We start from the raw sequence: 27,292 nt of genomic DNA on the forward strand, positions 1-27,292 counted from the left end.
AATTGACCCCCTATACCTATCATCGCTACTTATTGCAGGCGACCTAAATATGGCTCTCAACCCCAAAGAAGATAAATCAAGCCTCCTAGGGCGACAACACTCCACCCAGTCACAAAGACTGGGGAAAAAATTCAAGGACATTATGGGGGACTTTTCTCTTTTGGACATTTGGAGAACACAACATCAGGGGCAAAGGGATTATACCTTTTACTCGGCCCCTCACCAGACATATTCCCGTATAGACTACTTCCTTGCTACCAAGAACATTCTAGAAGCCACCTTAGAAACTGACATCGGCCCAATCACGTGGTCAGATCATGCTCCTATCACCATGACCCTGTCCATTCCATTCGTGAAAACAACCTCATATTGCTGGAGACTTAACGACTCCTTACTGAATCACTCGGAGACGGTACGGGAGCTCAAAAAATCCCTTAAGGAATATTTCCGGTTAAACACGGGCACTGTTGCCTCTCCAGCAAGCTTGTGGGAAGCCCATAAGGCGACAATCAGAGGACATTTCATCTCGATTGCCTCCCATCAGAAAAAAACTAAACTTAAACAAACCAAAGAGCTAACAGACAAAATAATCAGCTTAGAACAACAGCATAAAAATAATCCCTCCCGGAAAATTTACAAACAGTTGACTTCCGCCAGAAGCGACTTAAGAATAATTCAAATGGATAGTGTTGAAAAAGCTCTTAAATGGACGGGTCAGAGGTATTATGATAAAGGGAACAAGGCCGACAGACTTCTTGCTAGCAAGCTACTGTACGAGGCATACAAAAAAGATCACAAATAACGGCGATCCGGAATAGTGCTGGTGAGCTTCTATATAACGAAAAAAAAATTGCAGAGGAATTTACTAAATTTTACTCTAAATTATACAATCTAAGGGCTCACTCTGCTAGCCCAGACCCGAAGGAGCTATCGGCTACCATTGACTACCTAGCTGATTGCGACCTCCCCTCATTAACAGAGGAGGAAATCCTTTTCCTGAACGCCACAATAACGGCGGAAGAATTAGAAAGGGCCGTCAAGGCCTCCAAAATCTCTAAAGCACCGGGCCCTGATGGTTTCACGAATGCCTATTATAAAAAGTTTCTCCCCATTCTGTCCACCCACCTTTTGCAATTGTTCAACTAATTTCTAGAAGGGTGTCCTATCCCAGCTTCAATGTCGTCCGCCAATCTGGCCATAATTCTCAAAGAAGGGAAGGACCCCACACAATGCGGAAGCTATAGACCAATCTCACTGTTGAACAATGATCTAAAACTATACAGTAAAATACTGGCGAACAGACTTAATCCAATCCTCCCGAGACTAGTACACATGGACCAGGTCGGGTTTGTCCTGGGCCGCCAGGCCTCAGACAATACCCGTAAAATCATTAATTTAGTTGACCATGCCCATCTTACAGACTCAAAAGCTATGCTATTAAGCTTAGATGCAGAGAAGGCATTTGACAGAATCGACTGGCTATTCCTAGACCAAACATTACAAAAATTTGGATTCAGAGACTCTTTCCTTAAGGGTGTCCAGGCGCTCTACCAAAATCCATCCGCCTCAGTTAGACTATCAGGTGGAGGATCGGAACAAATCCACATTCGAAATGGCACCCGACAGGGTTGCCCCCTCTCCCCTCTCCTTTTCGCTCTCACGATTGAACCACTGGCGACTAAAATAAGACAAAATCCGAACATCCAAGGTATCCCCATTGCCACTGAACAATACAAAATTTCCCTATTCACTGACGATATTATCCTGACCTTGACCAAACCCCTAACTTCCCTCCCCAACCTCCAGATGGAACTGACGGAGTTTGGAAAGGTATCAGGGTATAAAATAGACAGCGACAAATCAGAGGCCCTAAATCTTAGTCTTCCCGACCCCGTAGTCAAACTTCTTAAACTAAATTTTAGCTACCGATGGTGTCCCTCATGCATTAAATATCTGGGAATTAATGTATCTAGGCACTATCGGGACCTATATAGGGATAACAACCCGAAACTATGGGACCAGATCAAAAAAGATCTAGATCGGTGGGAAGGTTATCAGATCTCATGGATTGGGAGGATGACCTCTACCAAGATGAATATACTCCCAAGAATGCTGTACCTATTCCAGACGCTCCCAATCCAGGTCTCGGCCGCCGATCTAAAATATATACAGAATAGACTACTCCACTTCATTTGGCAGGGTAAGAGACCCAGGGTCGCCAGATCAGTCCTGATGACCACTAGAACCAGAGGAGGGTTGGGGGTACCTGATCTATATAAATACTATCTAGCCGCACAGCTCAGGCAGGTAGTAATGTGGAACTCAGATCCGACCCGATGTTGCTGGGTGGGAATGGAAACTCGGTATGCCAAATTGCCTTCTCTGCAAGCCTGCCTCTGGAGCCTGAACAGAGGAGATGGCCATTTACGCAATCTTAAGCTACAGGCCTCACGATTCACGTGGGACACCTGGTCCAGATGCAAACATAAATTTAACCTTTCCTCCACAAGCTCACAACTCACCCCCCTCGTTAATAACCCCAAATTCCCTTCAGGTTGCGGATCTAAGCTGTTCGCCCACCTTCACACACGGGGTATAGAGGCGATTGCTGACGTACTGAGCCTAGGGAAGCTCCTGAGCTACCAAGAACTGAGGAACAAATTAAAAATCACAGAATTGGACACCTTTAAATACCTACAAATTAGAAATTTTGTCAGAGCTACTTGCCCTCATCCAGAATACCCCACTCTCACTACGTTTGAACACCTGTGTGAGGACAAGTCTTACCAGAAGGGACTTATCTCGGACATATACAATATCTTAATGCGCTCAACGTCCCCCTACTACATGCTCAGATGGTCAGCTGATCTAAACGTTAATATCGAAAGAGAGACTTGGGAGGAAATCTGGCAGGCAGCCTCAGAAACTTCCCTTTGCACCACAATTAAGGAAAACATTTATAAGATCATGTTTGGCTGGTATCTTACCCCAGCACGATTAAACCAGATCTACCCTCTGGCATCAGACCAATGTTGGAGAGGCTGTGGTAATAGAGGGGACATGGCCCACATCTGGTGGACCTGTCCAGAAATTGTGAAATACTGGGCCAAGGTCCAAATTCTGATAAAAGAGGTCACCGACCTAGAAGTTCCTATTGAACCACTGACCTTCCTGTTGGCTGCACCCATGCCGAATATTGTTCGGCCCACCAGGAAATTAATATCCTTCATTCTCACTGCGGCGAGATGCTGTATTGGGGCCTCCTGGAGGAAAACAACTACGCCTGCGCTAAACATGATTAAAAAAAGGATTGGGGAAGTGATGACTATGGAGAGGCTAACAGCCAACATCAGACAAAAAACCCCGGCCTTTGAGGCTATCTGGGAACCTTGGTCCCACCTTACTAGAGCGCGCCAACCAACCCAGGTGGGCGGGAGGCCCACTCCCCCTCCATAAGGGAAAACTCAAACGACTCTCACCAGAAAAGCCTTAACAGCCAAATGGGACGACAAAACCCCTCCCCCCCCCTACTTCCCCCTCCCTCACACCCCCTCATCTCTCACACCACCTCCCTCTCTGCCTTCCCTCTAAGAAGGCACTCCCCTTTTTCTTTGACAACTTAGGTTGCCATTCTTTTCCCCCCCCAAAAAAATATGTTTTGGAAAATTGTTAGGCTATGATATCTGTCAGGACTGTTGTATTATCTAAATGCCTAATAAAAACATTGAAAAAAAAAAAATGTCCACTAGATTGTTACAGTGTTGATCTCTCGAACAGTAATCGTAAAATGTACATGGTACTAGCACGCCTCAGCCAGAAACAATCAATTCATGCTACCAAATAGTATATTATGCAGCAGAAGACGTTGAAATTCCATTCAAAAGCAACTGTCCATTAATATGGTAACATTCCTACAACTGCAATATATACGGAGAACTTGAAAAAGAGGTCACCATGTTTTCATCGTACGGCATGGTAAGAATGTTTACACATTAATGTACTATTGCTTTTGTATGGACTTTCAAACATTATCTTTCAAACCAAAGGGTTCCAGTAATAAAAGAGGTTAGAGATGGGCAAATCCTCCCAAATCCGTTTCATGGATTTGCACTGATGTGACTCCCAAATTCCGTTACATGGTGTAAAATCCACAAACGGATTTGGATACAACCCATGGATGGATTAGTGGAATCCCATTAGTGGATTCAGCAATCCATTGGTGGATTCTTAGCAATCCTCCAAGTCACGAGTTTTTTAAATGGTTGGAAATTGGCAGAGTTATATAGAATTTTTTATTATTTTTTTATTTCAGTCAGTATGATAACTGAGGGGCTCTTTCAGAACAGATATTTGAGGGATACAAATATAATATATAATGCATATCCCTGTTGTACATAAAGCATAATCTTACAGAGCAATTTTTTTCAGTTCATTACAGGATATACTTGGCTTGATTGGGTGTTGACAGAAAATTATAGGGCATTGTCCACAAAACTTAAATACTTCCCTTCTAGAGGGCCCTGGAACATATTGCGTGCTCCTCTGCAGGGTAGGTTTTAAAATAAGCTTTATATTTACATAGAATCTGTAAGACTATTAATTATGATTAGCAATAACATGCAGGTTATAAAATGTTGTTGAACCTTAAATTCCATACTTAATCAAACAGTAAGCATGGTAGAGGTTAGAATGATAATTTTCTAATCATAAGGTATGTGTTTTTTTTACAGTGAAATTATATGAGATTTGTTTGATAGATTGGGCCACATATTCTAAAAGGTGATATTCCATAAGACACCTTACAATCCATTAATGTTATTGGTCCATAAGTTGTCTTCTAGCACCAGAATGAGTCTTATTTAATAGCATTACTTAGTAAATATAGGCTCATATGTCTATGATAAAAGTGCAGTTTGATGCAAGGTGGTACTGTCCAATTAAAAGCCTCACTTGTTTAAAGAAGCAGTTCTGCCCTCTCCCTTTTTTTTGTACCTGAACTGTGTTTCTTATCCGTGGTCCTTCGCCTTCCGGACCAGGAGTGGTTAGTCAGATGTCCACCGGGCAAACTGGAAGATTAAAAATGGCTGCAGGGACAGGGCTTGCTCCAGCAGCCACTAAAAATCTGTGACATCATCGAGAGATGACATTGCAGCTTTCTGTTGGTGATCGCATAGGCAATGTCTCTAATCCTTTCGGATATAGTTGTATTTGTTTGTGTAAAAACAGGCACAAAACAATCTACATACATCTCTTGAACCAGGATATCCATGGGGACTATGTAACAGCGCCTGGGAACTCCCCTGGTACCATACAGTACATAAGCAATGGGTACTATAACTACCCCTCAGCACCCCAAAAATAACAAAACAAATAAAAGATTGCTGCTTTATTAAGAACAATAACGTTTATCCCTATTTATCGAAGACGTTTGAATACTGGAGATTTGACAAATAAAAGAGACATGACTAACAGTTACTGTAGGAGAACCTCTCCTACCTTGTTTGTTCAGGTGTAGAGATATTCAGATGTACTCAGTGCTGGGTAAACTGAAGCGGTTTTAATGTTTCTGTGTTCATTCTGCATATTCTGGATAAACAGTAAAGTGGAATGACAAAAAGATGCTTAATAGTATCTTTTTTAATGTTATTTTTAAACCTATAAAATAAGGCAGGTTTTCTCCAGCTCCTCAATTAGTCTATAGCAATAATAATAATAATAATAATAATAATAATAATAATAATAATAATAATAATAATATCTATGGCAATGTCTACCCGGGTATTGCAAAAACCCTAGCAATTTCAAGAAACGTATACTTTGGGGGTCAAATGTTCTGATCCAATGAGCTTGTATTTAAATAATATATTTACTTACATTTTGGGAGGTATTTTTATTATATATGTGGTGTTAACTGCAATATTTTGGGGGAGGGAAGGGGGATTTCAGTTACAGATTACAGGTTCATAAAGGCTCCTATTCAATATACGGTAGCATGAAGCTGTCTTCATGCCACAGAAACTTGAATCCCCATGCATATGAATTAAGCTTCATGCGTCCTTGACAACGAGCAAAAGATGGCTTCACGGCATTTTCAAAAGAATGTAACCTGTAGCACATGTAAAACTCTATTATGATATGACAGTCAAACCGTTGCTGCTCAGTTACAAGAAATTAAACTTCTTTGGACTTTATGCCAATGGTAGTACCTTTTTTGGGCACCACACCATAAAAAAAAACATCATGGAACTAGAAAAAGTGCAGAGAAAAGCCACCAAATTAATAAAGAGCATTATCTGACTTATGCTAAAATCGATTTGTTTACATTAGAAAAGAGGCATCTAAGAGCTGGAATAATAACTATTTACAGATGCAGCGGCCATTATTGGAACAAATCTGGAAATGGATTTTTGAGAATTTCCCGTGATCTTCACACGTTTGACCAGTGCAGACTATAATGGCCCATCGTATTAACACAGCAGGGGTCCCTGCTGTGTGAGTCCTACCAGGGTCTGCTTTTCTGTAATAGACGTGCAGTAACATTTCCATGCATAGGTGATACCGGCACCCCATAACGGGGCCTGTATCTCGGGAAGCAGGGGGTTCCCGGACTTGATATCAATACGGTTCTGCTCCGGAGACCCCCTGCTACATAACTGTAGTGTTTAAAATTAAATATCTACTAAGCACCAATACACACCCCACCCCGTGCCCCCACATGCTGTAAAACCAATATTTTTTTTTTATAAACACAGGATTAATACCACAAGCCAGTGGGGGTCCCCGGAGGTGTCCACAGGCCCCACAGTGCACCCCAGGGGGTACCCACGGGTCTTTGGGGGCCTCCGGGTGGTTCCTGCTAGGCTGTGGCCTCCAGCGGTCCTTCTTCGAAACGCGTAGGGTTGCCGGGAGGACCAGTGCAACACCAAAAAACGGAAGTGACGTAGAACACCGGCTGGATCGGCGGTGGATGTCATGAAAACCGGAGCAATGCACATGAACTGTTCTGTCCCTTTGTATTTTACACTGTCATGTGTTAACTTACACCTGAATTTATATAAAGCTGGAGCTTTTAAAAGAAGTCCCTCTTGAAATCCTTTATTACCATACGGAGGGGAAATTACAGCAAAAGATACCTTTACATGCTTGGTATAGGCACTTGAATGTAAGTGCATATCTTACCATCTTTATGTGCTTATGATATATTGTGAACGTACTTCATTCACTATATTGCTTTTTCTTTTTCTCACATCTTTCCTTACCACGAAGAGTACAGCAATGGGCAAAATAGCTATTATCCAGATATGGATAATAGATTATTTGCCCATTATTAAACACAACATTAGCCATGCAGCATAAATAAAACCGTTCTACTTACCCCTGGCAATATGAAGGGCATCCTCGTCAATTTACTGCAGGTTCATGTCCTCCGTTGCCAGAAAAAAACATAGCAAAATACATTCTAATGGCCCCAAGCCCCTTAATCACCATAGCGGTTAATAACCACTATAGTAATTAAGGGGTTAACACACTCTGCCCCACTACCCACCCGGTAGGCTTAACCACCCACCTCGGACCCACTATACCCACCCTGTACCCATTTATTGTTATAATAGTAAATCTTACCCATATAATATGGGCATGATAAGCTACTGTACTATAGCAGTCAATGGTCACTCTAATATAAACGCCTGTTTATCCAAAATACACAATAATAAAACCTACAGTATACAACAAGCACCTAAACCCCCAAACTGTAAAATTAAAAGTAATAGTCAATCAATTAATTACATAAATAAAGCCACTAGCCAACTAATCAAAGAAATAAAACCACTAGCAAATCAATTAAATAAATCACACCACTAGACAATCAATTAAAGAATTCACACCACTAACCAAACAATACATTCCATATATAAAGCAGTAGCAAACAATTAATTAATACATTTACTAGGCAACACACAAATTAAGTGAAACATGTAACTACAAGTACTGGTAAGAGATGGCTTCCCTATATAAGGGTAACCCCATCTCCACTAAATTGAAATAATATTTACTAGTATAATTTATAGAAAACACAGTGATTAAAACCTAAATTAGCACTTATACAGCAATTCCCTTAATGATCAGTATTGAGTTAATGCCTTGACCACAGGTTAGCCAGATATATAGATAACTTCATACTAGAACTCTGACTCTAATCAATATCAGAGATATAAGTATCTGCCTAAAGGGACTAATCAATTAAATGATCGTGAATAAATAATAATTATCATTAAGTGCATACATACAGTACAATGTGAAAACAAACTGTGGAAAGATTTTACATGTTAGAGGCAATGTGTTGTTTATAACAACAAATACTCCACACAATAAAATATATAATTGCTGCCTGACAGAAAAAAGTAAAGGTATTCAAGTTAAATCACTTAGAAAACCACAGCAATAAGTGTTATTGTGATGTCCCTCTGGGCACAGAGCTGCCAATGCATAAACTAATTATGTGGCTATATAAGTAACCATCCGACATTTGCAGTGGCTAGGTTCATAATTGTATATACTTAACTAAGAAGATAGTTTGATAGCTGAATAAGCATTGTAAATAGACTTAACAGATTTTGTCCTATTGGTTTATAGGGGAAAGCAAATACTGTACCTCATAGTGCTCTTATTTGTAGCAGTTATATCCGTGAGGCACAAGGGTTCAGCTGCTACTTTAGTATCAATAATAATTGACTGTGGAGTTTCAAAGAGTTAGCAAAGCTAGTAATAACTATATACTCTCCCTAAACCCAAACATGGTTAATGATGTTAGTAACTAAGTACTATAAATAGACTTAACAGATTTGCTCCTGTTAGTTTGCAGGAGAAAAAGAACGTATCACAGTTCTATTATTTGTAGCAGTTGTTGCCGTGACACAAAGATTCAGCTGCTACTTTTGTATCAGAAATGATTAGCTGTGAAGGGATAAACAGAGACAGTTATACCTGTATACTCTCCCTAAATCCGATCATGGGTGGTTTTATAAGTATTGATACTTTCTATACTATAGGTTGCCTCGTGAGCCCACATCTTAGTTTAGCTAGCTCTGTAGTGTTTGTAAGCCAGATATTGCTGTATAGTACATAGCATGCAACCTTGTGTTGCAGAAGCGCTAATGATCAGATGACCGTGACGTCATCTCTACCCGCCGGCCGTTTCCTTCTACACGGGCTCCTGCGGGGGAGGGCAGGACTCTGATCCTGAAAACTATTTATGCTTCTTGGTTACCATAACAACCCGTTTTTAATCAAAGCATAAGTACGTTAGCTTTATGCTGCATTATAGTTTATAAGGAGCATGATATTGTGGAACATAATAGACAACCCTAGGTTAAAAATAGGAACAATCCCTAAATGTAAAACAATATTAAATAGGTTCATAAAGGTTGATAAGGTATATACAGTATGATTACATAAGATGCCAAAAATATTATGTATACTATTGATATTATAAACATCAATTGTAAATCATCCTGTTATATCAAAACGTAGTCACATTTAGGGTGTTAGTAGAACTCATATGTAATTTGAACATAATTCCAGATCAGTATTTGGAAATGAATGGCACTTCTTATTGATTATTCACGGACTTAGAAAATATGGCTCTTTGTGATGCCAAACACCGATCCCCATATAGTCATATACCAACAGTGCTAAGACTCCCATACAGAGTTTGCACTTCAAATTATCAGTGCATTGTATTATGATTTAATAATATGTATTTAATCATCACGGTTTGTTCTTTATACTTATTGTATTTTTATTTAATTTTACTTTATTTTGCAGTTGTGTTTTGCACATCCAAAGAGGTTATCGCCTCCAAAGAGTAAGTATTGTTTTATAAAATAAAATCAATGAGTATCACTATGTATAGTAACACATGAATAGTTGTTACAACCCATTTTCTGATGATTTGCCCTCTCTAGATAGGGCTAAAAATTGGTATAGGTTAAATGGGGTGCCCTAGACGTACATGATAATGTGACTTGCATCATGTTTTAATATTTTCTACTTTCGGTAGAATCCTAGTTGGAATATTTCCACTGAAAAAAGTTATTTGAGAAATTATTTTGAGATATTTAAAAATAAAGTTTTATTTCCCTTCATATCCAAATTAGTTGTTCTTACGTGAAATATGCATTCATATCTTAATGTTTAAAAATGCCCTAATGGAAGTGATCTTATAGACAAAACACAGGTCAAATCCAGGCTACTAAAATCATACCTTGCTTATTGAAAAGCTGTGTAGACATATCCCTCATTGAGAAACAACACACAGAACCCCAACAAGCTCTTTTTGGGAACCCCGTGCCCCCACAAAATATATATGTATATAAGTGTCAAAAAGCAGAGCTATTGACTGTGGCAAATGTATACAACAAGCGACAGAGAAGCCCAATGCTACATCCAATATGACAAAAATACACAGTAAAATACTTATATATTCTCTTGAAAAAGAGGATATCTACTGGATATAGATCCAATGTTGGTCTTTCTCCCTCCTAATAGAGTTAAATAAGAATGTTAATCCTAATAGAGGTATATTAGTATTTTATCTGGTAGTGTTAGGACCTGTGAACAGGGTCTGCCTTGTCATGGATCACAGGCTTACAATGCTTTGGCCAAAGGGTTAAACTAAATGACCCCTTTTCAAGATAATATATAAGAATTTTACTGTGTATTTATATCCATAATTGAGACCTTGTGGGGTCAAAGAACCCAAGGTATATATCCATTGTGTTTTTACTTTAAAAGGACCTTATCCAGGTCTCCCTTTCTTATTCCTAGGGAGATGTGATTTATTCCCTGAAATTTAAGGCATGATGCATTACCTCTATGCACTGTATTAACATGTCTAGCTATGAGGGTATCATTGTTATTTCTTATTTTGGTGATATGCTCCAAAATACGTCATCTAAATTGGCGTGTGGTCTTGCTGACGTATTTGACCCCACAGGAGCAGGTAGCAAGGTAACTTATTGCTAATAATCATAGTTTTGCAATTGGTAAATTTCTTAATTTGGAAACTTTTGGTATTGTTCCAATTGTAAAAAGTTTTAAAGGTGTTAATGTATTTGCATGCCTTGCACCTGCCACAGGAAAAAGTGCCTACTGTTTTAGATTTTAACCATGTATCACTTCTCTGTGTTTGATAATGGCTATGTACCAGTTGATCAGCCAAATTTTGTGGGCGTCTGTAAGTTATAGATGGAAATTCATGAAGAGCCTTTTTCAGATCTATATCTTCCAACAGGATATGCCAGTGTGTCATTAGTTTATTATAAGTACCGATAATACGGATCGGATTATTGTCGGTATTATAGTTGGTCTTATCATACAATAAGGTACTACATTCAGTTTTTTAACCTTCTTGTATGCTTTATCTATGCAGGTTCGACTATAGCCTCTGTTGGAAAACTTTAGTCGCATAATTACAGATTGTTCCTCAAAATTGGGTATTGTTGAGCAATTTCGTTTTGCTCTTAAAAATTGACCCACTGGTATCCCATTAATAAGAGGTTTAGGATGATGGCTTGCTGCCAAAAGCAAGTTGTTAGTAGCTGTTTGTTTTGTATGTACAGTAGTTTGTACTGTCCCATCTTTGTCCTTCATGATCTCCAAATCAATGAATACGATTTTATTTGAGTCAATTTCACTTGTCAGTCTCAAATTGAAAGTGTTGTTATTGAGCATCTGGACAAATGCATGAAATTGCAACTCAGCCCCCTCCCCCACCCCTCCCCCCCCCCCCACAACACCATAACATCATCAATGTAGCGTGTCCACAATTCGATGTGCTGTGTGTGGAGGGACATTTCTTGACAAAAGACATGGGTTCCCTCCCACCACCCTAAATAGATATTTGCATACGTGGGGGCACACATGTTGCTCATAGCCGTGCCTTGTAGCTGGTGATAATATTTACAGTTGAATAAGAAATAATTGTGGGATAGCACAAACTTCAATAGACCAACTACAAGCTCATTGTGCTTGAAAAATTCAGTACCTTTTGCTCTCAAAAAGTGAGACACTGAGGCAACACCAATTGGATGTTGAATACTTGTATATAATGATTCAACATCCAATGTCGCCAAAAATGTATTGGGTGTGACCTGTATACCATCCAATTTTCTAAGTACATCTGTTGTGCCTTTTGTGTACAATGGGAGACAGGTCACAAAAGGTCTCAGTACTGTATCTAAATATACACTTGCATATTCTGACAAGGAGTTTATACCGGACACTATTGGTCTTCCAGTTGGATGCAGTGGATTTTTATGCAGCTTTGGAATGCTGTAAAAATTAGCTGTTTTTGGATTCTTGACTTTGATGTAATTATATTCCTTTTCGGTAATGACCTTACTTTTTTTTCTACCCTTTCAACTATCCCTACTGCATCCCTTAGTATACTAATACTCTAATGCTGAGCAGAGGCCATTTTCTCTTTTTTTTAAAACACATAAATTAAACCATTAGCCAACAAATTATAGTACATCATTAAATATAAACGCCCAACAATATGTAAAAAAATACAAATGAAAACAAGCCATCACAACAGTATACTGTAAAAGCAGCAACCAACACATCAATTAATTAATACATCCACTAGGCAACACATACATTTAACCATTAACCAACAAATTACATCATTAAATAAAAACGCTAAACAATCTGTAAAAAATACAAATCAAAACAAGCCATCACAATTAAACACAATTGAATCAAAACAATACACACACATAGAAAAATATAACCGTCAATAGACAAAAATGAATTTGCCAAAAAATGCATTGTCTATTACTGTATTCATGTGTACCATAAACAGGTACAGATTAATATATTAGCAGTCAATTGGAATTGAAAAACTTAAAAATCCAAAAACCTGTCAAAATAAAAGTACATATATTCAATATTGATCTTACCTTTAGAAGCGTTCGCCCTCCGAATCCCGGGGAGTCAGCAAGCTCTCCTCCGGTGACGTCACGGAACAAAATCCAACGCCATCCACGGTGAAGATCGGGACCAGGTAACAAAATTCTTCTTTCTTTCATCTGGTATCACCTTCTTCTTTCTTCATCTATGTCCATTTCTTTGTTTTCTTTATCTTCTTTCTTCATCTGTCAATCCAACCCCATGTTAAATCCACGATGTTGCCTCGCCGGCTTCTTGAGCTCAAATGAGACGTCACAGCCTTAAATATGGCCTGTGATGTCACATTTGATTGGCAAATCCAGTAAAGAAGAGTGGGGCAAAATTCCTCCACAACGATGTGAGAGACTGATAAAGTCATACAGAAAACAATTACTTCAAGTTATTGCTGCTAAAGGTGGTTCTACAAGCTATTGAATCATAAGGAATACTTAGTTTTTCACACATAGCTTCTCCATTTTGGCTTTACTTTTGTTAAATAAATCATGACACGGTGTAATATGTCCTGATATGCACACTATTGTGTATTGTGGTTCAGCAGCAGATGATCAAATCAGATCAAATCAAAACGAAATACAATTTGCGTGGATACATTTGTAAGCCGTATGTTACAGTGACATACTACTGCATGCCAATGGTGTCATTGTGAACTTCAGATCATAAACAAAAGAACACAATAGTTAATAGACTAATAGTTAATTTCAGAATATAATGAGTAGGATGTTTATATGAATTAAGGGTTTAATGTATAAAATGTAAAAGTTTAAGCATATAATACTGGATTACAATCTGAGTATGTATGGCATGTTATTTATCAAAGGCTACCAGCTGCAAAAAATAATCTGTACTAGATTTCTCAAAGGTACAAATCTAATTGCTTTTAATAGTATTTCATTGGTAAATCTGGTGCTGCTGGGTCCAATTTTGCATAATATTTGTACCTAGGAGACCCCATACACTGTATGTATGTTTCACCACAGTAAGTGCTTGTGATTGAAAACCCTTAAGAGTTAAGTATTGATGGATATTCAAATGAAGCCCAGTAGGCACTGACAGCAAGTTCAATTTCAAATCTTCAAACAAGGATCAGATTTTTTTGTTTTAAAAGAATGTAACAATTGTCCCTTTTCCTTGAATCTTCCAAAACAGGATGCCACGTCAGTGTTTCACAAAGGTTATAGTACAACATCTTTTAGTAGAAAAGAAAAGACAGGAAATATTACTACAGCAGGGATAGTATCCAAAAATGGATCATTGTATTCAAATATAGACTTTAAATCTGAAATCAGCTTACTACTAGTATTTATTTTGACTTACATTTTCTAACATGTTTCTTTTATTCCATTCAGTAACTATGATTAAGGAATGACCCTACCCAGCCAATATCAATTTATTACCTGCATATTTTTCATTGAATTTGCAAATTGTGATTAAAATGTAAAAATGTGTAAAAATAGTGAAATGTCATCATTGTCACCACGTTTTGTTATGTGCAATAATAGATCACCTGCACATTAATCGTGTGACCAAATAAAAATGCCAGACTTTGCTGTTTTTGCAACAAAAAAAATTGCAACTGTTATTATGCTGTGTTGACAACCTTTTGTGAAAAAGTTACACATTTCTATCTTGGATCATCACAACCTAAGTCAGATCTCCACTTCTGCATAACCAAATATGTTTTACTCCAGAAAAGTTACATTGAAACAGTACTGTGTTCCTGTTAGGTGGACTGAAGTGACCTTTAGCACTTTTACAAGAATGTACTGACAAAAATCCATAGTCTAAATGAATTTCATATTTGAATAGTTGTAAAGTGGGACATACTATGTATTATGAGCTCTGTATTGGTCCAATAACACATACCACAGGCTGTAGAAAATCCAATATTTGTAGGGTCCAATATAAGTACTGTACTAGAAATCTGCAAGCAAATGTCCCAGATGCAAAGCCTTCCCAGATTAAAACCTACTAAGACCTTCCCAAACTGGGACAACATTAAAATGTATGCCATCCGACATTTTATTAATTGTCAGATAGTAAGCGCCATTTACATGGCAACCTGTACATGTAATAAAATATATTTAGGTAAGACACGTCGACAGCTCAGGTGCAGAATCCTGGAACAGAGTAGGAAGAAGAGCCATTTTATAAAGAAATTATTTGTCCAAAATATTTAGCGAGCCGCAACCTATGCATGAATATTACACTCCCAGAAACATATACATATACTGTACACACACTAATAGTATATACTGTATAAGCATTAACATACGACAAACTTATTTTTTCCTTTCCCTAATTCGGATTAAAGTACAGCTCAACCCCATTATAGCGCGATCCGCTACAACGCGGATCCGATTATAACGCGGTCTCAGCGTGGCTCCAATTTAAACATTTTTTTTAAACAAAATGGCTGCCGCGATCAGGGGTTCCAAGAGTACTTACCCGCATCTGCAGCTCCCTCCCTGCTTCATCAGCTTCGGGCGGGGTGGTGTGTGTGTGTTTTCTTTTGTTTAAATAGGGCTCTTGTTGCCTGTTCTTTCCCCTATAGCTTTTGATACCCAAAGACTACATCACCCAGCATACTCGCTGCCTCACAAAGCCCCATGATTTTTTATTAAAGTTTGAACCAAATTTTTTTTTTTTGGCCTGTGTCATTGGGGAAGACAGGACAGGTTTCTGGGGTAGCATACTGATCTTTATCTCACATGGTACAGCGCCTCCATCTGCTGCAGGCTCCAGTGTTGTGGAGACAATCCTTGCAGTAGAACTTACTTCCACTCCCCCAGATAGATTGCACACCAGGCAGGAGTATAGTTAACTGGAATACTTTTTTCCTTTCTGCATACACAGCAACACAACTGGTATCTGCTTCAGCACAGCCAAATAGGTCTCAAACCTCAGGATGGTCCCTGGACATCCACCACAGGCCAAGGGCACCCGGGCAGTCCTTGCTCTTCCCTGACTCCCTAATAGAGTCAGGGGTAAGGTATCACTCCTCACGCCCCCAAGGGGAGGGGACAGCAGGTGCCAATGCTTAGTACACTTCTGTGTGAGTGCCCATCTCTCACAGGGGAAGAGACACTGTCTAAATTTAGGTGTGCAGTCCCTTAAGAACAGAGGGGGAAGGTCCAAGGTCTGAGCCCAGGATTGGGCAGAAGACAGGCCTTAGCCCACCTCCTCCCCTGTCACTCAAGACAGCTGCTTCATGTGGGGAATACCCACGATTATTGGTACTGGCACTGCCTGCACTGTTACCAGGGTTTGCAGATGTAGCCAGGTCCCCCTCTGTGCTTCCCCCGGCTCCCCCTTACCTTCGCTAGCATTGCAGGAGTTGTTGCAGCAGTAGGGAAGGCGACCGGATTGCTGGAGGCTCCCGGTGGCTCCTTATCAGCATACTACAGGTCCATGTCCTCCGTTGCCAGAAAGAATACAAGAAATAATACAATTGAATGGCCCCTAACCCCTTTATCACTGAAGCGGTTAATAACCAATATAGTAATTAAGGGATTAACCCACACTCCCTGCTACCCACCCAGGAGGCCTGAGCACTGACCCCAGGACCACTATACCCACCCTCTACCTATTTGATGGCATAGTGGTATATCATACCCATATAATATGGGCATGATAGGCCACTATAGCAGCCACTGGTAACCCTAATAAAAAAGCATGAAGGCCAAAAATACACAATAATAAAAGATATACCTGTAGCCCCCTTTCTCCCTAACTAAAGAGGCAACCGGTGCTCCCGTTACCTGTTGGCTCACAGTGGGCCCAAGCCTCCACCCTGGGAGCCTCGGGTGATCTAATTATAGTCTCAGTGCAGCACCTCCACCTGCGAGGGATCCCAATGTAGTGGGAGGAGCCCCTCACAGGAACCATTAATAATAATAACACACATAATATAAAATAACAGCCTTTACTATCAACACTTATAGCATAAACATTTCTAATGAGCACTAATATGGTACAGCTACCCGCCAGGCCTCGCACAGCCGTAACCCCCCACCGTGTTCCCAACACCTTGTCCTCAGAGTCCCACACCAACCCCAATGTGTGAGACAGCGCTGCCTACTAGACTAAGTGTAGGGTTTGTGCATTTGGTGTAGTTAAGTACCTGCCGGGTGCTCCAGCCCCCGGGCGTGCCAGCAACAAGACAGATGGGATCCGCTGATCCAGCGATGAAGTCGTCCGCACTGAGTCCGCCTCCGCGTGGGGTGGTATCCAGTTGGAGTGTCCCACCAGGAAGATAGTCTCTTTGCTGCAGGTGTCTGATCCCAGACCACCTGTGATCAGAATGCTGCTGCGTCCTGATTATGTCCCTCACTTTCAATGCTACAGGGGCAGTGTGTAATGGACGTGCTCGCCACAAACCGGGACCGGACCGCTGGGCTGAGGTGGGGATGTGAATACACGACCTTAGGCCACGAAGCCGGTTCTAGTGCTTTTATTTATTTAATTGGGGTGTTCAGGTGCTTGTGAAAGTAGCCAGGTCATACCCTTGCCCCCCTACCTCCGCTACAAGCGGGGACCATGCCGGGCCATTAGGGAAGACGCAGTGTGGGTAAGCGGGTAGCCGGCATCCCGCTGAGGGCTAACCAACAAAACAATTTATTCATTTTAAACACTAGCCACAAAAACAACTAATGAATTTAAACCAGTAGCCAACAAAATAAATAATTTATTCAAAACGCTAAACAATCGGAAAATGAAAAAAAACAAGCTACCCAAATTACAAACAATTTAAGCCAAACAATAAACAGAAAAAGAAAAAATAACAATCAATAGAAAACAAGCTTTTGCCAAAAAAGTATTGCGTGTTACTGTATTTATCGGTACCCTAGACGGGCACAGATTAATACATTATCAGTCAAAGGGCAAAGAAACACATTAAAACAAACAAATACAATAAAAAACATGTAAAAATAAAATTACATACATTCAATATTTTTCTTACCTTTAGAAGCGTTGACCCTCTGAATCCTGGAGATTCTGCAATCTCTCGTACAGTGATGTCATCAAAGTAAATCCAACGCTATCCAACTTGAAGATCTGGAACAGGTAACAAAATTCTTCTTTGTTTTATCTTCTATCACCTTCTTTTATCTTCTTCTGTAATTCTATCTTTTCTTTAATCTTCTTTCTTCATCTGTCAATCCAAAACCCCATGGTAAATCCAGAACAGGATGTTCTCTCATCGGCTTCTTGAGGTAAAATGAGACATACAGGCCTTATATATGGCCTGTGACATCACATTTTATGGTCAGATGGTACAGCTCCAATCTGATTGGACGCTGTATCATGTGACCGCTTCTATTTTCTTTTTAAGGATGTGACGTCATCTCCAAGGGAGATTGAAGACAATCCATTGATTGCTGTACCATGTGATAGGTTACATTAGTTTAAAAGGATGTGACATCATCACCTAAAGTGACATCACATCCTTTTGAACTAATGTCTTCAATCCCATTAGCTGTAAAACCATGTGATATAGCCATGTGGTTTGAATGACATGACGTACCTCCAGTGCAAATGACGTCACATCCTAAAAAAATATATATAGAGGTGGACACATGATACAGCATCCAATCAGATTGGTGCTGTACCATCTGACCATAAAATGTGATGTCACAGGCCATATATAAGGCCTGTACGTCTCATTTTACCTCAAAAAGATGCTGAGAGAACATCCTGTTCTGGATTTATCATGGGGTTTTGGATTGACAGATGAAGAAAGAAGATTAAAGAAAAGAAGAAAATAATGACAGATGAAGAAAGAAGACGGTGATAGAGGATAAAAGAAAGAAGATTTTTGTTACCTGTTCCGGATCTTCAAGATGGATGGTGTTGGATTGACTTTGATGACGTTGAGGTACGAGAAATTCCAGAAACGCCGGGATTCGGACGGCCAACACTTCTAAAGGTAAGAAAAATATTGAATGTATGTTATTTTATTTTTACAGGTTTTTTTATTGTATTTGTTTCTTTTAATGTTTTGCACTGCCCATTGACTGATAATGTATTAATCTGTACCTAGGGTACAGATAAATACAGTGACAGATAATGCATTTTTTGGCAAATGCTTGTTTTCTATTGATTGTTATTTTTTCGATTTCTGTTTATTGTTTGAATTAAATTGTTTTGAATTTGGATGGCTTATTTTTAGGACATTTTAGGATTGGTTAGCGTTTTTAATTATTTAATTGTTTTGTCGGCTACTGGTTTTAATTAATTAATTGTTTTGTTGGCTAGGGTTGTAAATTATTTAATTGTTTTGTTGGCAAGTGTTGTAAATTAATTAATTGTTTTGTTGGCTAGTGGTTTTATTTGCTTAATAGTTTTCTTGGATAGTTGTTGATTTATTTGTATTGTTTTGGAATAACATAATTGTAATAATTTAGCTATTTTGGTGATAGATAATTATTTGTGATTTGTACTATTAGGCTATTTAGTTCTTTTATTGTTGGGGTTTTTAGGTGCTTCTATTTTCATGTGATTATTGTGTATTGTTGGCCTTAAATGTTTTTATTAGATTGATCATTGAGTGATATAGTGGCTTATTGTGACGATGAAGGGGTTAACCAGGCTCACTAATAAAGGTTCAGCCCACTTGATTACCCCCAATCCATGTGTTGGGGTCCTAGAGTGTCAGCTCCTGGACCCAGATGTCCTAAATGCATTACTAACTGTGTGCAAATTATGCGACATTAAAGAATTATGTGTGTTTTGCCTTTCCTGGGATGCTGGGACTTTTAGATTTCTAGGCTGTAAGTTTCAGGGTGGGTTTGTCAGAGAAAGTCTTTACAGAATGTGTCTATGTATCGGGGTTCCAGAGTTGTGGGATACCCCAGGAGTTGGATCCGGTAATCTAGTGAGATTCTCGGATACAGCCAAGCACATTGCTCCGGGCAAATTCAGACTCTGAAAACGCTATTACGACTCACCGCCAGGATTCCTGCTGCAGCATCTTCCAGACAAGGTAAACTGGCAGGAAGGGGCTAATGTATACGTGCAATCATACACGGGGGCCCTAGTATACATAGGGGTCCCTAGTATAAAAAGACGTACAAAGATACATGCCCAGGTACCCTGCACCTAATATAGAACTCCAGCTAAGTGATAAAACTGAGAGTGGTTTTGTGTGGGTAAAAGTTTTAAAAGTTATTTTTCTAAAGTGTGCCAAGTATGAGGCTAGTGAGTGTAGGTAATATATACACTAACTCCATCCCTGACACCAGAATATGGACTTATACATCTATACCACACAGAAGACAGGACACAGTATATTTTATTAACGAGTTACATTTAATAGGTATATGTACTGATAACCTGTGAATGAACTGTGGGATTTCCAAGTCATGGATTCCCAGAGACCAGATGGCTACCAAGCTTGGTGCATATGGGTCTGTGCGAAGTCCTGACTTGAAAGCCTCAGGGATGCCAAGGTGTCAGAACAGGAGGGGTACTGCAGTTCTGCTTGAGTACCCGCATCCTGGGCTAACACAGGGCTATCCGGCCACCATTTTCCAGAGCCCAGACTCTGTGGAGCCTGGACAGTGGGTGGGCTCAGAATGCAAAGAGGCAGAGGTGCCAAGTTGGCGAATGCCCCTTGACAGACTGAAAATGGTACCCACCTGGCTTTACAATACCGGAAAATCGGTGATTGGCTGGCAGAGGAATTCCCACACTCTGATAGGCTGTAGTGGTTTGTGATGTGGACACTGAAACCCATAAGGAGCCTTGCAGCCAATGAGAAGCGCAGATTCCAAGCGGCAAACCAACAGCGGCAAATTCAAAGATGCTCTGTACCGAATAGACGCGAGCCGGCTTCAAAGATTTTGACTCAAGAATTATTCTGTCCAACTTTTGAAGAACGTAGCGGTCGCGCCTGGCATTGCATGCCGAAATCAGTTCCAGGACTTTCATGAATACCTACCGGTCATTGGAAAGGGCTCCTACAGAGGTCCTTTTTGTGAATTTCGTTTTGAGGATAGATTTATTCGTTAGCCCCGTTCCTAGTAAGGGTGTTAACCCTGTAAACTGTGTTACATTGTGTGTATGTTTTTGCTGAAATAAATTACAATTTATTTTACCTCCTTGCTTTGCTCAATCAATGATCCTGGTATAAAAAGGTGTTGATAAACCTGGTCTCCCATGACACTTGTCATACCCATATTATATGGGTATGATATGACACTTTTCCAATCATTGGGTACAGGGTGGGTATAGTAGGTCCGGGGTTGGTGCTTAGGCCTCCTGGGTGGGTAGCGTGGGACAGGGGTTAACCCCTTAATTACTATAGTGGTTATTAACCGCTAAGCTGATTAAGGGGTTAAGGGACATTAGATTGTATTTTTTCTTGTATTTCTGACAATGGAGGACATGGACCTGCAGTATGCTGATGAGGATGCCCTTCATGATGGCAGGGATAAGTTGAACGTTGTATTTACCTTATTTATTGTAGCTGGCTAATGTTGATTTTATTATGGGCAAAAGAGCTATTATCCATATTTGGATAATATTAATGTTGCCCATTATTGTACTGTATGTATGGGGGGGGTTGTATTTATTGCAATGTGTTAAAAAAAATTGGTACCGCAGGCCAGTGGACACCCACAGGGACCACCTGAGGATCCTTGTACACCCACGGGGACCACCCGAGGACCCCTGGACACCCATGGGGACCATCCGAGGGCCCCCAGAAACCCGTGGGGACCACCTGAGGACCCGCGGGTACCACCCACAGGGACAACATGAGGGCCCCCAGAAACCCATGGGGACCCCCACCAACCTCTGGTATCAATCATGTGTATAAAAAAATAAAAAATGCTTTTATGTGGGGGCACAGGGGGTGGGTTGTGTATTGGTGATTAGTACATACAGTATTGTAATTTTTATTGGGGGCAGAGGAGGTGAGTGAAGGGCCAAGTACCTGCTTCACTCACCCCCTCTGCCCCCAATAAAGCTTCTGTTGTTCCTTAACCCCTTCATTGCCTTGGCAGTTAGCCACTAAGGTAATGAAGTTGCCTATAAATGCATTTTCATTGCATGGGATTCATGCCGGGGACCACCGGTGCGGATTTTAATGGGTATCCGCTCAGGAGACTCCCGGCATCAATCCGATGCTGGAAAAATGCTGGAAAAAGTCCACACTCTCCGCTTTTCGGCAGCTTCTCACCACCTTCCTGACAACTTTTCTTGGTGGGAGGATTTTGAGAGGAAATCTCTATTCTGTAGCCGCGATTAGCCTTGATAAGCTAATCAGTGCTACTTGAATTGTACGAGTTTGAAAACCTGCCATAAGTGGCTTCTCACCGCTCGTTTGGAGATTTTTTTTTTTGTCGGAAAAAAAGTTGACGAAAAGGGCTTTTATCGGTGACTTATCAGGGCTTACTGAATAGCAGTAGGCCTTTTTGGTGAAAAGCGCTTATCGGCGCTTACTGCATAGGCTCCACAGTTTGCAAAATCTCCTGGCTGCAAAAGAAAGACACCGGATTCATTAAAACAAATCCTGATTGTTTTTAATGGAATTTTTTTATCTTTTTTTATTTTTATTTTTTAACATTTTTTTTTGCTTCTGTGTTGCAGCCAGGGAAACTTTAACAAATAACCTTTAATATATACAATGGTCCAAATAGGGACCGAAACATCAAACACCTTAAATAAACACTTTTAGGAAAATCTCAAGAGTGCTTGATCTCTGATATTGTACTTATTCCCATTTCTGTGACACTTTGGTCTCAACTTAATAGGAGTGCCCTAGCACACAGACTTGTTTTATATATATATATATATATATATATATATATATATATATATATATATATATATATATATATATATATATACACATATATATATATATTCTCATGTATAGTCTTTGAGCTTTTAATGCCATTTCAAAAACTTTCGAAATGTTCTGCTGTTTTCTGCTATTCCCATGTGTTTATATGGATTCGCTAAGCCTATTAAAATCATACGATAAGTTCATAATTAGCTAGTTAGTCAACAAATATAAATCATTGAGCAAATGTACCCGAGTCTTTGCAAGGGCTTCGTTTACGTACAATTTGGTATGTCATGTATACAGACAAACTCATCAAAGCATTTTATCTATAGTACATATAATAAACCATATCAGGTTGGCAGCACTTGTCGCTGTCTAGATATAGCTGCACCCTCCAGCTACCCAAAAATGGTTGAGGACAAACACTTATAATATTCATGTGGCTACTGTAGCTACAACGTTGCCTAGGTTTCTCAAACTTGTATCCATACACGCCAAACACATTTAGGTGATTACATACAGGTTTCATTTCAAACACGGTTCAATTATGGGGCAAAAATAATTCACCAGATGTACAGTATCAAAGAAAAATCCTACTGATTTTAATGGTATTTTGTCTTTGCTATATATTTCGCAGTTTTTTGGGTCCGAGTTGCACCACTTTTAGTTTGATACATCAATCCAAGTAACTTTTTTCAGCCATCTTTCATTTTAAAGTGTTAGGCTTCTACTTCTAAACTACTACATTATTAATGTGCAGATAACTTAAGTGTACATTACATTTCCTATTATTTTTAAAACATTACTCTGTGCTACATATTAATTAATATACCTACTTACACTGTGGCTCCTGGGAATATCTTGCATATCAATGGTGGTAAAAATGGTTGATGGAATGTCTTAACAAGATCTATCAATTTAGAAACCATTTGTATTAACGCAAACATTCTGTTCACTACATTATATAATGTGTAAACTATATCACATCACTATATGGATAGTACGTGGATAATGTGGATACAGTGACACATTATTGAATTACATTGATAAGATATACTGTAGTGTTAGTGCTAAAAAAATAATCGATTGTTGCCATTCTCAAGGCAAAAGAGCAATTGTCAGGCAACATACATGCACCATAAGTATTATAGATAAAATCTAATTTAAATTAATAAGTGCATATTTTTTTGTCCTGAATTTTTCCACATTTGACTTAATGCCTATACCAACTAGAACAATATAATTGAGGAATGTGGGTGTTTGTGAGATATGCTACATGGTGCCTTGGGTGATAAATACAGTTCTTACCTCTTAAGCGGTGTCTTCTTGAAGATCGGTGATGTTGAAGATGCCTGGTTTGTCTATGTGAATTTGGCAGGCCATCTTCCTCATATTTCACTGGATGATTGCAATGACAATAGCTCACCTGTAGACACCATCCCAAAGGAAGCACAGCAAAAATAGGCAGTAAAATCGCAAAAAACATATTTGGTAAGAGAAGAAAGAAATGATGTGTATAACTTGGTTTTAAGTAGTAACGTCCCATACACAACTTTCAAATTAAAAAGAGAACACCTTCTCATCCCATAGAAAAACGTGCAGTCTGTGCAATCAACCCCCTTCTGTCCAGCCTTTGGTAAATTATTTGGGATTTGTTATTAAGCATGTTTTTCAACTGCTTTTGTGCTTTTTTTTTTTTTTTTTACTCTATCCTTCCTCCTCCTTTTTTTTCTTTATTAAGTTGCGAAACAATGGGGTAGAAAAGCATGCAGGCCCCATGCTGTGAGTGGAGCTGAGAAGAGAAGACAGGGGGCTCCTCTTTCCAGCATCTGTGGCATTTTAAAATAAAACACAGAGAAAGGGGGGTTTGTTTGACAGTATTTTGCACAACTCTGACATAAAGCAAAGAAGTAAAAGTAAATGATAAGTGAAACAAAACCACACTTCTGTTATTTTCTTGTGGAATGAGAGTAGTGGGGATAATTTAACTTGTTTTTTTCTTCTCTGTTAGTATTTATTTTTCTTTAACATTTTGTTAAGATCCAGTGGAGAGCAATTTTCAGCATTCTTCCATAAGATTGACTGCATAAAAGAATAGCAAAAGAGCTTTGCTGAAGGCTGTTTCCAAACAAAATTGATTGTCCTTTGATCGTTTTTAAAGCATGTCGACTGAGTCTTTGTAAGCCTGATCAAAAAATGGAAACCTTGAAGGGAGCTTAAGACATTTTCATTTGTCAGAAAGGGACAATGCATCCTAAATGTTCACAATTTCGTGTATTGCTATACTGTAGGTTTCAATTATTTTGTGAGGTCACAACTGTTGGAAAACATTCTGGACTCTTTTCATTGATGGTTGATGCAAGTACTTTCCCCTCTTTTTCTCCTCTCTTGTTTTCTAGGTCCTGTAGGCAATTCTTTCTTTCCAAGAGAGCTACAAAAATAATTAGCTGTAGGACATTTGTACCACTTAGCTTGCAATGTACTGGCCATTTATCATCCTAAATAGCGGAACCTACTAAAAGGCTTTCAAAAGACTCAGCTGAAGGTGCCATGAAACCAATTTCTAATCAAAATTGCAGAGTATAGAGTTAAATAATCTTTTGTAAAAAAAAAAAAAAAAGATGGACAATTGTATTCATTTACAAAATTATTATCTCACAAGTTATCCAGAATTATATGTGTTGCTGTTGTATAATAATGAACATGCTTGTGTGGTTTCTAGAAAAAATAGGTTTCTCCTAAATAAAAAGTACATTTTAAAACCAGACATCTTATGGACTATTTGGAATGTATTAATCCTATAAAAGAGAGATGGTGTTGGGAAATGTGTATTATTAAAGCGACTTTGACACAAGCTGGCACAATTGATTTTGCTTCTGACTTACAACCAAGCATTCAGAAGGTCATGGTCACTGTATTAAATTACTCAATGTCATTTGTCAATAAAATCATGCCCCATACTAATTTAGAGAAGAAGTACTGTATCAGTCCCAAAGAACATATCAGATTAGCCTCTCTTTAAATCTCTAAATTTGAACTCTCATTGCCTCCATCCACAAGTTGCAGTTTAAGAGGCAACTGATCCAGAAGCAAATCGAAAACTTGTTCTTTAACAGATACCTGATAGTTGAATCACTGACTTTCACTGTAAGAAGCAGTAGCTTGGAGATATACTGTAAGCACTGTAGCTCCTGATCAGCTCTACCAGAAACTTAACCTCACTAACACATATATTTAGTATTGTTACAGGTTATCACACTCGTTCTGGTGTTAACTTCCATTGACTTGAATATGAGAAAACATCAGAATGGGTGTGATAACCCGTACCGGCACTTTACCCTATATTTGTTAGCAAGGTTAAATTCTTGGTAAATGTGCCCTATACTGAGAAATGTTGTATACAGTGAAGAAAGTGTTACATTTAATTTAAGTGAATTGAAATTAACACATTGTTAGGTGTGCAGTAATTACTTCTCACCGTATGGAATAGAGACCAAAGATCCTAGTGTAGTAAATTAAGCTAAACCTTGAAGCTCCTTCAGAAACAATCAAGGCTTAGCATAATTTATGACTTATTGTCTTTATATCACTACCCAAACCCAGCCGGACTGCTTCAGTCACTGCTCCTATGTTAAAGCAGCTGAAGGCACAACTAAAAAATGTGCTGAAACTGTAACCTAGCAAAACGTTCACCCTGGACATGAACCAACAATAGGCCCAGCATTAGAGGCCTAATATCTAGAACTTCTTTTAACCGCCTTACTGGGTAAATCAAAACTCAGCTCAAGCTGCCTATCTGCACCCATGAGCACCTGCCCAACTAATCAGTATTGAACCATGTACCAGGAAATGAACATAATCTGCACCCACGACCACATCCGCAAAAGACAAACTGCAGCCCCCCCCCCCCTTCTTCGAGGCACACACCTTTCGCTTATCCTCATAGCTCAAATGGTGCTGCAACAATGGCCACATTCAATAACATTTCTTCAAACTGGGAGGAATAAACATCAGGAATAACCCGCACCAAACCCTCCTTCCAGTCTACACTACTAATAGCCTTTTAAGCCACCACTATTCACACCACAAAATATTTAAATACATCCTACTTTTTTTCTTTTTTTTTTAAACAGAGGCTTCTAACGAATTCTGAGCTTGCGTCTACAGGTCTGTGTGATTGATTTAAGTTCTGGTTATTCGAAGTGTACAGTTAGATCCAGAAGCGTTTAAAAAAGGTATAGTATATTGGAGTACAGTTTAATGTTAATACTTATAAACTTCATATTTGCTATAATGAGCAGGATTGAAAATGCCACTCAATGCACATCTTGCCACATGTATGTGCACTTGGAGCAGCTGTTCCAAGGAGCATACCGCAGTGAGAAGTGTGAGCGGGTGGTCTCTTTAGAGTCAGAGATTGCTGATCTGAAGAGGCAACTTGCAATATTGTAGGACATTGGCAATCTTGAAAGGGATTTAGAGCTCATTGAGCAGGCCCTTGCTTCGACTAGTGGTGCAGATGGTGGGGCT

The 27,292-nt window shown here is 39.3% G+C and overlaps 1 protein-coding gene and 1 long non-coding RNA gene across 4 annotated transcripts in view; one reads left to right on the forward strand and one right to left on the reverse strand.

Annotated features, from left to right (window-relative positions):
- ROBO4 (roundabout guidance receptor 4) overlaps positions 1-24,399 on the reverse strand; it is a 255,040-nt gene extending 230,641 nt beyond the window's left edge. For all 3 annotated transcript variants that reach the window (XM_075604310.1, XM_075604307.1, XM_075604309.1), the window contains exon 1: positions 24,071-24,399. In XM_075604310.1, the coding sequence (XP_075460425.1) occupies positions 24,071-24,308 (238 nt within the window). In that variant the 5' untranslated portion in view covers positions 24,309-24,399. The remainder of the gene's footprint in view (positions 1-24,070) is intronic.
- On the forward strand, positions 9,214-25,437 carry LOC142497050 (uncharacterized). Its single transcript, XR_012802170.1, has 4 exons — positions 9,214-9,298; positions 9,826-9,865; positions 12,969-13,066; positions 25,162-25,437. It is a non-coding gene; the product is annotated as an uncharacterized LOC142497050 (long non-coding RNA).
- Positions 25,438-27,292: the final 1,855 nt, after the last annotated feature.

This window comes from Ascaphus truei, chromosome 6 (assembly GCF_040206685.1).
Source record: "Ascaphus truei isolate aAscTru1 chromosome 6, aAscTru1.hap1, whole genome shotgun sequence".
In the NCBI taxonomy this organism is placed as follows: domain Eukaryota; kingdom Metazoa; phylum Chordata; class Amphibia; order Anura; family Ascaphidae; genus Ascaphus; species Ascaphus truei.